The sequence below is a fragment of the Lithobates pipiens genome, unplaced genomic scaffold (genome assembly GCF_037356315.1).
Source record: "Lithobates pipiens isolate NorthernLeopardFrog02 unplaced genomic scaffold, aLitPip1_a1.2 Scaffold_22, whole genome shotgun sequence".
In the NCBI taxonomy this organism is placed as follows: domain Eukaryota; kingdom Metazoa; phylum Chordata; class Amphibia; order Anura; family Ranidae; genus Lithobates; species Lithobates pipiens.
In genome coordinates, this window is record NW_027507784.1 from 312825084 (window position 1) to 312838931 (window position 13848).

Here is a 13848-nt window from a genome sequence, read left to right on the forward strand (position 1 = left end):
CAGGATTCAAATTCATCCCAGAGGTGTTCAGTAGGGTTGAGGTCAGGGCTCTGTGCAGGACACTAAAGTTCCTCCACCACTAAACCCATCAAACCATGTATTTATGGAAAAGAAATACCGACGCTCAAATAATATTCTAATTATGTTCTGTACTGGTGTGCTGCAATCAAATAGACCCCTTCTATGAAGCGAGAAGAAATTTTTTTAGTGATAGAGTATAGATCACGCAAACTACCAAAACAAATGTGGATGTAAATAGCTCCTATCAACTGTGCTCAGTGTTTTAAAGAGGAAGTAAACCCTGATGAGTTTACTTCCTCTTTTTTTCCCTGCAAAGGTAAAGCATAATGGACTACTATGCATCGCATAGTAGCCCATTATGTGTCACTTACCTGACACAGGAGCCAGCGAAGTCGCCGCTGTCCCCTGTAGTCCGCCACATCCATCTTGCTGGTGGCGTCTCGCAGCTCCGCCGAATGACAGCGGCGAAGCCGCGATGACGTCACTCCCGCACATGCGCACGGGAGTCGCGTCTCGCAGCTCCGCCGCTGTCATTCGGCGAAGCCGCAATGACGTCACTCCCGCGCATGCGCACGGGAGTCGACAAATGCGGCAGCTCCATTCTTAGAACTGCCGCGTTTAGTGCGCCTGCGCGCCGCTGTCTACGGCACATGCGCCGTAGACAGCGGTGCCCATTTTCGGGCAAATATCTCCTAAACCGTGTAGGTTTAGGAGATATTGCTTGGACCTACAGGTAAGCCTTAATCTAGGCTTACCTGTAGGTCAAAGTGGTTTGTAAGGGTTTACAACCACTTTAATTGTACATGTATCCCATGCAAAATCTAGATAATACCACTTGTGTTATTATATACTATCAAGTGCACCAGTTCAAACTTTACAAAACAACCCTTAACAAAAACAGAGGACCAATCAAAACAAAACCAAAAAACCAACCCCCCCCCAATAAAGTCCGCGTGGCTTTCATTTTCAAAGTATATTTGTGAAATGGGATACAACTCCCTTGTCACAATTCTGAAGAAAGTTCCTTTATAAATGGATGGTTAAATCTTCCTATATTCACGTGCGTAGCTCCACACTACAATTCGCCCTTTGTGCCGCCACCACCACCTTACGAAATGGCCACTCATAAAAACTTATGGAACCAACAGTGTAAAACGTTTCGACTTATTTATTAAAAACAGATTGCACTCACATGTTCCAGTGTCAGCTAGCCGACACTAAGCTTATCCAGCCATGAATCGGGGTGCGCTCTGGGCCAGTATATGTTGTTGTACAGGTGACCACTTTCTCCCTTTCCTTAGTCCACCTGTTACCGGCACTCGTGCTATAAAACAGTTCCCGCAGCCTCTACGCGTTTCGCAGTCCCCTCTGTGTCATCAGGAAGCTTTTACACTATGTTGGTTCCACATGTTTTTTTATGAGTTTGCATAAACAGTGGATTGCTGACTGGAGAATAAGGGGGTGTAAGGAGTGGTTATCCAATGAATGAACCAAAGACGAGCTTCCATTTATTTCTGGTGAGTGGCCATTTCGTAAGGTGGTGGTGGCACGAAGGGTGAATTGTGGTGTGGAGCTATGCACGTGAATTTAGGAAGATTTAACCATTTATAAAGGAACTTTCCTCAGAATTGTGACAAGGGAGTTTCACGAATATACTTTGAAAATGATGAAAGCCACACAGACTTTATTGGGGGGGTTGGGTTGTATTTTTGGTTTTGTTTGGATTGGTCAGCTGTTTTTTGTTAAGGGTTGTTTTGTAATGTATTATCTAGATTTTGCATGGGATACATGTATAATTAAAACACTGAGCATGTCTTTATGGAGTTGGTTGGGGCACAGGGTACAGTTATGGCAGCAGAAGAAAAAAAAAAAAAAAAAAAAAAAAAAAAAAAAAAAAAGGACCTTCCCCAAACTATTACCACAAGGGTGGAAGTGCACAATTGTCTAAAAGGTCTTTGCATGCTATGGCAAAAACAGCATGCTTTACTAGAAAACAAATTTGGGGGGGTGGGGCATGGTGCCTTTATATTTTTGATCATACAGGTAGGTGTGATATCCGGTATCCTCAAGCAATAGACCATACAGCAAGGTTGAAAAATTTCAAGTCCTGAGCTATGAGCCAGGTCTCAAGGGTTACTCATCACCAGTTGCCCCACCCACACATTCTCATGAAATTACACTTAAATGTTTTATGCAGAATTAAGTTATAAATATTAACAACTTTATCAGTGCGGCCTAGCCCGTGCAGGGGGAAGAGAGAGGAGAGCAGGCGGGTGGATTATCAGAGCAGGGACATCTATCAAAGCCAGGAGGGCTGGGCTGTATGTGACGGCGAGTGCGGGGAACACAAGGCAAATGAAATGTAAGCCATTATAGCGATGTCCCCGCTCTCTGATAATCCAGCCGCCTGCTCTCCTCTCTTTCCCCTCCACAATCACTGGGAGAACGGCCCCATTCAACCTCGCATGCCAGCAGTGCTCGCCCCCCTCCGCCTCCCAGGCAGCCCAGCCCTCAATTTACACTTGCACAAATGCGAGTGGAAACGTTGAGGGCTGCCATACAGTATTTGGGAGTTCAGATGTCACTTTTAAATAAAGAATTAAAAAAATAATGCCACAAACACATCCACTTACTCTGTTCTTTAGGTTGTTGCCAACAATTGCAGTCCAATTATACCTGTGGAGGAAGGGATCAGTTCTGATTATTAATAAGCCCTAATGGGTGCAATTCTTTCAAGTTAACATGTTGCTTTAACAAGCCCATAGTATAAAACTTCTAAAAGTAGTAGAACTCAAAACAAAGCTATTTTTATATTCTGTATAGAATGTGGAAGGGTCAGGTTTTTACAGATGTCATTATCTCCACTGAGAAGATGTCCCAGGAGGTCCTGTTGTGTCACTGAGACGCACAATAAGGAGAAGCTCTATAACATGCACAGCAATAACAGTACAATTATTATTATAGTAGGTGTTAGAACCTCTCTCAGGTTTTTGTGTCCTTGTTGGCAGGATTTGCTCACTTCAAGTTGTAATTCTCCCTCGTTTTATGTAAAATGACCACCACACAGCTGGAAATTGTTAATAGAAACTTGTCATAAGACAGATCTCTTCTACTTTGGGTTGTGTCTAAACCCTGGAAGGGCCATCCACAATCTTTGTTGCAGGTTTTTCATCCAGCCCCTTATATGTCACTGGTCGTGAGCTACAAATCAGTGAATCCTTTGTATATATTCCTAGATTGTAAACTCTGACAAGCAGGGCCATCCGATTCCTCCTGTACTGAATTGTAACTTTACTGTCTGCTCTCATGTTGTAAAGCACTGCGCAAACTGTTAGCGCTATATAAATCCTGTATAATAATATTCTCCTCCAGTTTCATTATGGTGCGTTACTAACCCACAACTAGTATGCAGTTCAGGCTTCCCTCCTGCATGTTTTTGGAAAGTGACTATGTAGGGAAGATAGGTGACAGACAAAAAACAAGTAACATCCTGAAGAAATGCTGTAAAATGTAAAGTGCATGCCCAATCTCCAAAACTGCAGTGAGAACTAAACACTGGATCCCTCTGACAGATGAAGCTCTGGAACATCCTTAGAGTGTCAAAGCTTGCCTGCCCTTTCCTTTACTCTTTCACATTCCTTTTAGTCCGTTGGGTAGCCAGTCATAGTGCTGGACCAAAAGGTGTGAATGTGTGGGAACACAAAGACTGCTGTAGACATTATCTATTCAGGACAAAGTGACAGGTCCTCTTGATAGAGAACTCCACACAGTGATACCTACCTTACACACACATCCCTGTCACCCAATTTACCTGCAGGAGTGCCGAGTCTAATCCTTGTCTAATAACTGTATTAAACATGGTTAAGCTTACATGTTTAATGAGCTTCACCCCTTCTCTACGTGACAAAGCGATTGTCTGCTCAGGCCTGAGAGCTACTTCCTGGGATGCAGAGATAACATGCTCGCCTTTTCTAGAAGTACTGGGCATTGCCAAGGGTCTGACACACAATTAGAGCATCAGGGGAAACTCCTGAAGAATGCGTAGGTGAGGGGGGTATCCCATGAATGCCCTGAATGGGCAAAAAATTACAGGTCCTCTTTAATACACATGCTCCTTGTGTTTTCTGCCATGTTGAATTGACAAGAGGTTAGATTCTTGATAAAAGCAGATTTAAACTCGAACTGGACATTATGGTAAAGAACTGTGTATCAAATTGCCATGTTTTTTCATAAAATATTTGTTTGCTGGCCTCAGTGTCGTTGATCCCCTTTTGAATTACCATGCACTACACACGCAGATCCTGTGCGACAATGCTGGAAGACACATGAAGACGGTTCTCTCAATAAAACAAGTTCAGGGGAAAAAAAAAAAGTATCTTCGTTACTGCATCCCTGTTTTTTAGCGAACAGGATCAGAATGTGGGGGGTGTAAACAGACATGTCCGTTGACATCCGGCACTCCATGAAGAGCAATGGATGGTTTGATCGGGTCTGTCTGAAAAACTGACAGGCTGACCCGATCAGTCCATCAGTGTGAAAGGGGTCTAATATGCGAAAGCCAACAATACATTTTAGCAATCGAGTTTAGACCTACTTTATATGTAAATCTAAAAGCAATGTCAAATACCTGATGGCAATGCTTACCCATCGCCCAAACATGCCATCTCTACAAAAACGTGAAATGTATGTTAACACTTAAAAGCGGAATTCCACCCATTTAAAAGTTAGCAGCTACAAAAAGTGTAGCTGCTGACTTTTAATAATCAGACACTCACCTGTTCTGTGGTCCAGGGATGCGGGCGCAGGAAACCTCGGTCCTCTCCCCCACACCGGCATTCTGACCGAGCCGTGTGCTGTGAATGGCAGGGCAATCTTCTAGGACCTGTCCCAGAAGATTGCAGGGAGGGCGGGAGGAGAGGTGATCTCTCTTCCAGTGCCGCAGTGCCAAGTGAGGAAATGGGAACTGGGTGCCTGTAAATACCGGGTACACACCCCCCCCCCCCCCCTCCCGAAAAACATGCCAAATGTGGGATGTCAGGGGGTCAGCAGCACTTAGATCAGGAGTTTTATTTTTGGGTGGAATGCCACTAAGATATTTCCTGCACAGTTGCATGTCCTTTAACACTCTGGCTACAGGAGCCAATGCCTGTCTCTATCGGTGGGCTGGAAGACATGGCAGACTGAACATACAGAGTCCTGTACACGGATACTGCAGAAGTGCCAAATGTCTTGACAACAAAGAAATCAGGCAGTAACCTGATCTTCTCTTTGTCACCAGGGAAAGAGTAGAAGCTGCTAGCAGGATCACCAGGTAATTGCAAGATAAGGCACATGGGGATTAAATATTTTTGCTAAATAGAAAAATGTAATGCAGGGTTTACGGACACTTCAAAAGAAAGAGCAGACAAGAGGCTCATGCAGTGGATGTGAGAAAACCCAAAGACAAATACTTGCCTTGTTACATTTTTGAGGAGCACATCAATCAGGTGTTGGCCGAAAATCCGAACAGGCCCGCATCCATGCAGCAAAAACACAGATATGAGGTTTGAAGCATAGACGCCACCACGATAGTCCAGTCTAGAAATAGGATAAAGTATAATGCTTCATAAACTCTGGAGAGCTCTAGAGAACAAACATGGAATGATTCCAGAACACTAAACAGTTTAACACATTTTAAAAAAAAAATCTTCGCTTTCTTACGTGTTTAACACTTGCTGTTCATTGTCATTCAGCTCCTTTTGAATGTTTGACATGAATGCCAGCAGCAATGAATTCATAGGAATGATGTTCTGAATAAGTAGATCCAGTCCCCAAAGGTTTGACTATTTAGGAGGAAAGAAATTTGGTGGATCAATACAAGTCAAAGCAAATTTCATTCAGCCAGTAAGAGTTTCAGTCAACCCAAAAGTGATATTTTTAGTCATAGGGGGAGTTAGCCCCTTGATCAGTGGTTCTCAACTGCTGTCCTCAGGACCCACTAACAGGCCAGGTTTGCAAGATAACTGAAATACATAACAGGTGATATAATTTGCTGCTCAGTGATTGCAGTATTCTAGTCTGCATCTCCCCAAGGTAACACCTAAAATCTGGCCTATTGGTGGGTCCTGAGGACAGCAGTTGAGAACCACTGCCCTAGCTAGATTACTCTAACAGTTATCTCCAGCATAATTTGCTACTCTAAATCTGCCCACCTGTAGATTTAGGTGTTCCCACCCACCTTTCTCCGTTCCAGATCCTCCTGTTACATTTTCCACAGTACAGAGGAAAGCAGATGGTGGTGTGGCTCACAGCAAGCCCTGAAGTAAAGATGTACACTAAGCGTGGACAGGCACTTGAACGATTTGGAGAAAAGTCTTACGGGGAAAATTGAATTTTTGGTTTACCTTTCTTGGGGTACATCCCAGAACACAGGGTACCTTCATATCCATTATGATAGGGTTATTTTGCCAGATCCAGGGGATTGCACACTGGAAAAAACACAGGAATTCCCCTCCTTGCTATAACCCCTTCCAGCTAAGCAAGGCTTCTGTTTTTTTGTAGCAAGCCATGAACCACAAATGAAGAGCGTGGGATCCCCGTGTCCTACACCAAACTAAACTCCAGGATATGCAAATATTGTCTAAACAGAGGCGTGCATAGTCTTAAATTAACTGTAAATGATCGCTTTGTAAAACTCATTACATTTAAAATGGAAATGAAAGGCAAAACATTTGTGTATAGAAAAAAAAAAAAAAAAAAAAAAAAAAGAAAACACACAACACCCCCCCCCCCCATTTTTTTAAAGGGATCACATTCCCTCTGTTCTCAGAGCTGGGGGAGGAGAAACAGCAGCACACGGAACTTCCCAGTGAATGGCTGTGCAGCAGGGGCGCGTCAGGACAGTTCTGATCATTGGAGGATAGTATACACACACACACACACTAGGAGATGGTCAGACTGTAGAAAGTCTACAGGGGATGGTCAGAGAGACTGAACATGCTATAAAAGTTATTGGAGAATGAGGACATGCTGCATGAGACAGTCAGACAGGATAAAGTCCAAATCAAAGCTGCACTCCTCACAGCACTCACTTTTTTTGTTTTGTTTTATTGAATATACATATTCGGTATAACAGTGCGTATTCAAGATTCAAAACATCAAATACATGTAAAATACAGTAGCGTATATATCCAGGATACAGACCAGAAGCTTCCGTTAGGAATAAGATATCAAATCATATGCATCAATGAAGGCAAGAATTAAAAGGAACTGAATATAAATTTCTAAGAAGGCCCAGGCACTTTTACACAGGTCTCAGCAGCTTGTAACCAGCGGTCCCAAATTTTGTTACATTTGGATGGGCATCCTCTATTACTATAGAGGAATTTTTATATGGCAACATATTTCTATCGTCCAGTCATTGAATTGGGGAGGCAACAATCTTATCCATTGTCTGGCAAGATTTTCCTCGCCGAAAATAGGGTTTCATGCAAAAAAAAAAAAAAAAAAAAAAAAAAAAAACCCACCTCTTTGTGAACTTAGGTTCTGAATCAGGGAAAATCCCCAACAAGCACTCACCTTTTTTAATTAATAAGTGCTCAACGTGAATGCCATGGATGGTACCATGCCACAACCAGATGCAAAGATTTGAAGTCCCCAGCACTGGTGACATTGCATCTAGTCATTATTCCCAAATAAGCTGCGCTATACTGATCCGATAAATGCTATGTGAAGCAAATGAGTGAATAAATAAAGCATGAAATCAAAAAATATTAACAAAGTGCAGACAGGGAAATGCATATACTAATGTTCAAATATTAGTCCATCATCCCATCAACAAAAAACGTTTTGCTTGTAATCTCCAACGTGTTTTAAACACACCACACCGATATAGGAAAAGTGTCATCAGAGTTTGCAGGAAAAAAGAGGACTTCCACCACCAACACTACTGCCGCTTACCAGCTACACTGATCCCATCTCAGAGACCAGATATCGCCAAATCAAAAACGCTTCCTCTGAGTCAGGACTGCATGGAGGGTGTATCCTCTTTAAGCGCTTGGTTCAAATGGTTAGAAGAATCCTACGGCCACACCGCTTATTCCAATGGTTAGAAGGATAAGGGGGGGGGGGGAATAGTGGTTTTGGACCGCAAAGATTACCTGGCAGAGATGCATAGGATAGTGGATGATAAAGACACCTATATGATCCTCCCGGGTAATCCGGTCATTCAATATAAAAAAACGTTGCAATTATTGGTGGATAAGGGTTCTCGTTTGAGTATATTAAATGAAAAAGAAAAAATCTTTTTGATCCCTAAAGCACCACGAACCCCAGTTTTGTATTATCTTCCCAAGATCCACAAGAGTCTTACTTGCCCCCCGGGCCGTCCGATCGTGAGTGGTATTGACTCCGTCACGGCCCGGGTGGGCAAGTACATAGACTTCTTTCTTCAACCCTTGGTTCAATGTATGCCATCATACATCAAGGACACCAGACATGTAATTAATTTACTGTCAGAATTAAAAGTGGGTGTCTCCACCTTCCTAGTAACAGCAGACGTGTCTTCCTTGTACACTATAATTCCGCATGCCATGGGAATCTCTGCGGTAAAAAATATTTTTTGGAGGGTTTCTCCACTACATCTAAGGTGCAACGAACATTCATTATGGATCTTTTGGATTACGCGGCCAATCATAATTATTTTTGGTTTGAACAAGAATACTACCGACAAATTCGCGGTGTAGCTATGGGGGCAAAATATGCCCCCAGCCTCGCCAATTTGTTTTTGGCCAAGTGGGAGGAGGACGTCGTCTATAAGGACAAGAGTCCTCATCTGTCCTTTTGGGCTAGATATATAGATGACGTCCTCCTCCTATGGGATGGGACAGTTTTGGAATTGGAAGAATTTTTTATTAACTTAAACAATAATGAGAGAGGTATTAAGTTCACATATGAGGCTAATCAAGAGAGAATTAACTTTTTGGATTTAACTATTTGGAAGAGTGGTGATACACTTAAGACAGTCTCTTTTTTCAAGAAGACTGATAGGAATGCGTTTATACCCAAAGGGAGTTGCCATCATGAGGTATGGTTGGACTCGGTCCCAAAGAGTCAATTTTTGAGAATGAGGCGAAACTGTACTGACCTCGTTGATTATAAGCTGCAGGCAGATATAATTAAAAACAGATTAATAGAGAAGGGCTATGAGGTTGAGTCGTTGAATCAGATAATGCACCAAATAGGAGAGATCGATCGTTCTATCTTGCTAACTGTAGGCCCAAACAACAATAAGAAAAAGAGGGAGAGACCGGTTATACCTTTCATTACCACATTTTCAACTCAACATTACCTCATTAAAAAATTGCTTTGCAAACATTGGCATCTGTTGGGGAATGATAGGATCATTAAAACTTTTTTACCGGCTAAACCTCAGGTGGTGTTTAGGGGAGCACCCTCGCTCCGAGATAGAATTGCTCCGAATGCTGTAGATCCGCCCACTAAAAAGATATCTTTTTTCCAGAACATGTCAGGATATCATCAGTGTCGCAAATGCCAAATTTGCGCACTAAACAAAAATAAACAGAGGAAAACTGAATCTTTCATTTCTACAAGTACATCTAGGGAACACATAATCGAACCGTTCATCACATGTAGTTCCACGGGGGTGGTGTATCTCTTACAATGTCCCTGTGGGTTCCAATATATAGGTAGGACCAAACGCACCATGCAGGTGCGTTTGGGTGAACATCTAACCAATATAAGAAACGGGTTCAGATTTCACTCAGTGTCAAAACATTATGCTATTCATCATAATCGCAACCCAGCTAACACGTTGTTCTTGGGAATAGATAAATACAGTGCTCATTGGAGGGGAAGCTCTCTGGTAAGAGAATTATCCAAGTTAGAAATGACTTGGATACATAGGGTACGTTGTTATACTCCTTATGGCCTTAATGTGGAAGTGGATGTTAACGCTTTTATTGATAATAGTTAGATGGCAGGTGATAAGATAAGCTGTGAACCCACTGTGAGTTTCTCTATGACCAAGTAACATGAATTTTGCTCTCCATTTATTTTTACTATTTTTTCTAATAAAATGAATTTTCTCTTGAGGTGTCTTTAGAGAGCCCCACTATTATGATGGCAGATTAACGTTTGTTATTATTATTTGTGGGGTGGCAATTTACATAAATAGCCCACCAATAAACAATCTTAAAAGAAAGGTTTCTGACATACCATATATGATCCATTTGAATTAAATGGGGTCCTTATATATTTTCTATATTTTTTATAGGTTCCCCTCAGAAATGTGTAGAATAGTGGCTGGTAATCCTATAGGTAGAAATAATAATGTAAGGGAATTAAACCTTTTTTTCCCTTATTTTATAAATTTTTTTTATATTTTTTAGATATATATTTTTGTCTTTTAAAATAATTTTCATTTTATTTTTTAGATAATTTATATATTGTCTTTTTTGTCTCAAATTAATTAATTATTTTCCCTTGCTCCGATATGCCTATTGATTTGAATGTGCTGGCCGCAAGGTCAATGCATATCCTGGCGTTCGGTTTGATATAAAGTAATTTTTGCCCAGATCTAATATGGTTACTTTTAGATTTAATATGGCCGATGTTGTTTACAATATAGCTGATCACATGTGGCGGAAGTGATCTCATTACAGCTGATCACATGGGGCGGAAGTGATCTCATTACAGCTAATCACATGGGGCGGAAGTGATCTCATTACAGCTGATCACATGGGGCGGAAGTGATCTCATTACAGCTGATCACATGGGGCGGAAGTGATCTCATTACAGCTGATCACATGTGGCGGAAGTGATCTCATTTCCGCCCACATTATAGGGAATCTTGCCCTTAACTGACATGGTCAATGGAAGCTCAGAGCGGGGCGGAGTTAATTGTACACAGTTCTATTTAATGCGGTGAGTCAGTACGCCGCCTGTGCCCCTGGAAGACGTTACCTATAACGAAACAGCGTAGGGAGGAGCGACGTACTGACGTCACCGCGATCTACGCTGGACCCGGAAGCGACGGGCAGCGTTACTAAGCCGGCCGGCGAATTTGTTTGTTTTACAAAGCAAAGTTTTTTCTACTTGATGTAAGTGCAATCTTTTTTATTATATTAAATTTCGTGACTATATCACACTATGGCGATTCCTTTCGTTATTATATGTGCTGGGCAATGAGCGGTGTGGCCGTAGGATTTTTCTAACCATTGGAATAAGCGGTGTGGCCGTAGGATTCTTCTAACCATTTGAACCAAGCGCTTAAAGAGGATACACCCTCCATGCAGTCCTGACTCAGAGGAAGCATTTTTGATTTGGCGATATCTGGTCTCTGAGATGGGATCAGTGTAGCTGGTAAGCGGCAGTAGTGTTGGTGGTGGAAGTCCTCTTTTTTCCTGCAAACTCTGATGACACTTTTCCTATATCGGTGTGGTGTGTTTAAAACACGTTGGAGATTACAAGCAAAACGTTTTTTTGTTGATGGGATGATGGACTAATATTTGAACATTAGTATATGCATTTCCCTGTCTGCACTTTGTTAATATTTTTTGATTTCATGCTTTATTTATTCACTCATTTGCTTCACATAGCATTTATCGGATCAGTATAGCGCAGCTTATTTGGGAATAATTATTTGAATTGTGGGTATCTCACGGTTAAAGCTGCTGCTGCGTTTATAATTCACAATTTTTTTTTTTTTTTGTTTCATTACTTCACATTAAGTTTACATAGGAACAGCGCTGTATTTTTTAGGTTTTTATTATTGCATCTAGTCAGACTGGAGACACATTACATGAGAATGCCAGAGATCACTGCCAATATTGCCTCTAGAAACAAAATTGCTTTCACATTTATACTCCTTAAAAATAACTTGTGCCACATTTTTTATTTCTACTAGACTGTAAATTAAAAAACAAACTATACAAAACACTTGGGTTTAAAACTCACCCCAAAGGCGAAGACAAGTTCTAACATGGGAGGCAATGGAAGAGCTGCAGACAGCATAAAGCGGGTGACAGCTTGAACAATTACTATGAACTCCGCAGCAACCCTATGGGGCTACAGGAAAGAAAGAGGAGGCAAAACCACACAGAACATGATTTGCAAACGTAATAGAAATAAAATGTACTTTTCAACATCCAGAATACCCAATTTTATAACTTTCCAAAAAGTTAATTCCATGGGGTCGCTGACGCAGAGTGAGCAATCTACTTTAACTACTATGCAATACAGGCGACTTTGCCCTATTCCGGCTTTTTACCTAAAAAGATATTGCCGTTGTCCGACTACTGTATGTTTTTTCAAAGCGTTTTTACTTTTTCCACATTTTATGTTACAGACTTATTCCAAAATGATTAAATACATTATTTTCCTCAAAATTCTACAAACAATACCCCATAATGACAATGTGAAAGAAGTTTGCTTGAAATCTTTGCAAATTTGTAAAGAAAAAAAAAATCCAACGTACATAAGTATTCACAGTCTTCAACATTGAGCTCACTCAAGTGCATCCCGTTTTCACTGATCTTCCTTGAGAGGTTTCTACAACTTGGAGTCAACCTGTGGTAAATTCAGTTGATTGGACAGGATTTGGAAAGGCACACACCTGTCTATATAAAGTCCCACAGTTACTAGTGCTTGTTAGAGCACAAACCAAGCCATGAAGTCCAAGGAATTGTCTGTAGACCTCAGAGACAGGATTGTTTGGAGGCACAGATCTGGGGAAGGATACAGAAAATATCTGCAGCATTGAAGGTTCCAATCAGCACAGTGACCTCCATCATCTGTAAATGGAAGAAGTTTGGAACCACCAGGACTCTTCCTAGAGCGGGCAGCCCTGCCAAACTGAATGATTGGGGGGGAGAAGGGCCTAATGCCCGGTACACGCAATGAGATTGTTTTTTTTTCTTCTTTTGCATGCTAAACTCAGATCGAATCTGATGTGTTTACTAAAGTCATGAAAATTTGCATACGACAGAATAAAAATCTGTAAGTGATGTCATGTGTTGTAATGCATTTGTATTGCATTTTCAAAAGACAGCTGTACTGATTAAATGAAAATCGTAAGAGCTGGCATTGTACAAATTTTTTTTCGTGCACGTCCAATCAAATAATCGGATGAACCATCCTGATCGCCTCTCGAAAGCTCTGTACCAACGATCAGATCACACAACTGCACCAAAATCAGTATTTTTGGTACGATTGTCTGATCGTGTGTGCCAGGCAATAGTATTTTTGAGTTTATCTTTCATCACTTTTTAAAGATTGCATTTATATAGTTTACAAGGAAAGGTCATGCATGCCCAGGGTCCTCATGTGGTAGATTTCCAATCTAATTGGAAGGCACATGCAGACCTGATAAGAAATATAATCTTTCACTTTCAATTCTATAGCGCAGGGATAAAAATATCACTGAAGGAGCACAAATTAATATACACAGATACCCTCTGTTACTTATTAGCCCTCTGTCCACTTGGGATAAGCGACCCAAATGGTGGTTCACTTTTCAGGTGACGGAAGTGAAAAAAACACCCTCCCTGCTTGTACATTCACCTGGAAAGAGCGACTCACTGTGGAGGTTCACTCTTCGGGTGACGGGCAGTGACACCAAACCTATCTACAAATAGTCAGGGAGGTGACCAAGAACCCGATGGTCACTGACAGAGCTCAAGTTTTCCTCTGTAGAGAACCTTCCAGAAACAGACGTCTTTCATGTTGTCATTATGGGGTATTGTTTGTACTTTTGAGGAAAATAATTTAATCCATTTTGGAATAAGGCTGTAACATAACAAAAACGTGGAAAAAGTGAAGAGCTATGAA

The 13848-nt window shown here is 41.4% G+C and overlaps 1 protein-coding gene across 1 annotated transcript in view; it reads right to left on the minus strand.

The window, feature by feature from the left end:
* LOC143924895 (uncharacterized) overlaps positions 1 to 13848 on the minus strand; it is a 74653-nt gene that overhangs the window by 21543 nt on the left and 39262 nt on the right. The window contains exons 16-19 of the mRNA XM_077449404.1: positions 11977 to 12087; positions 5722 to 5843; positions 5476 to 5598; positions 2655 to 2697 (exon numbers count right to left, since the gene is read on the minus strand). Of these exons, the coding sequence (XP_077305530.1) occupies positions 2655 to 2697; positions 5476 to 5598; positions 5722 to 5843; positions 11977 to 12087 (399 nt within the window). The remainder of the gene's footprint in view (positions 1 to 2654; positions 2698 to 5475; positions 5599 to 5721; positions 5844 to 11976; positions 12088 to 13848) is intronic.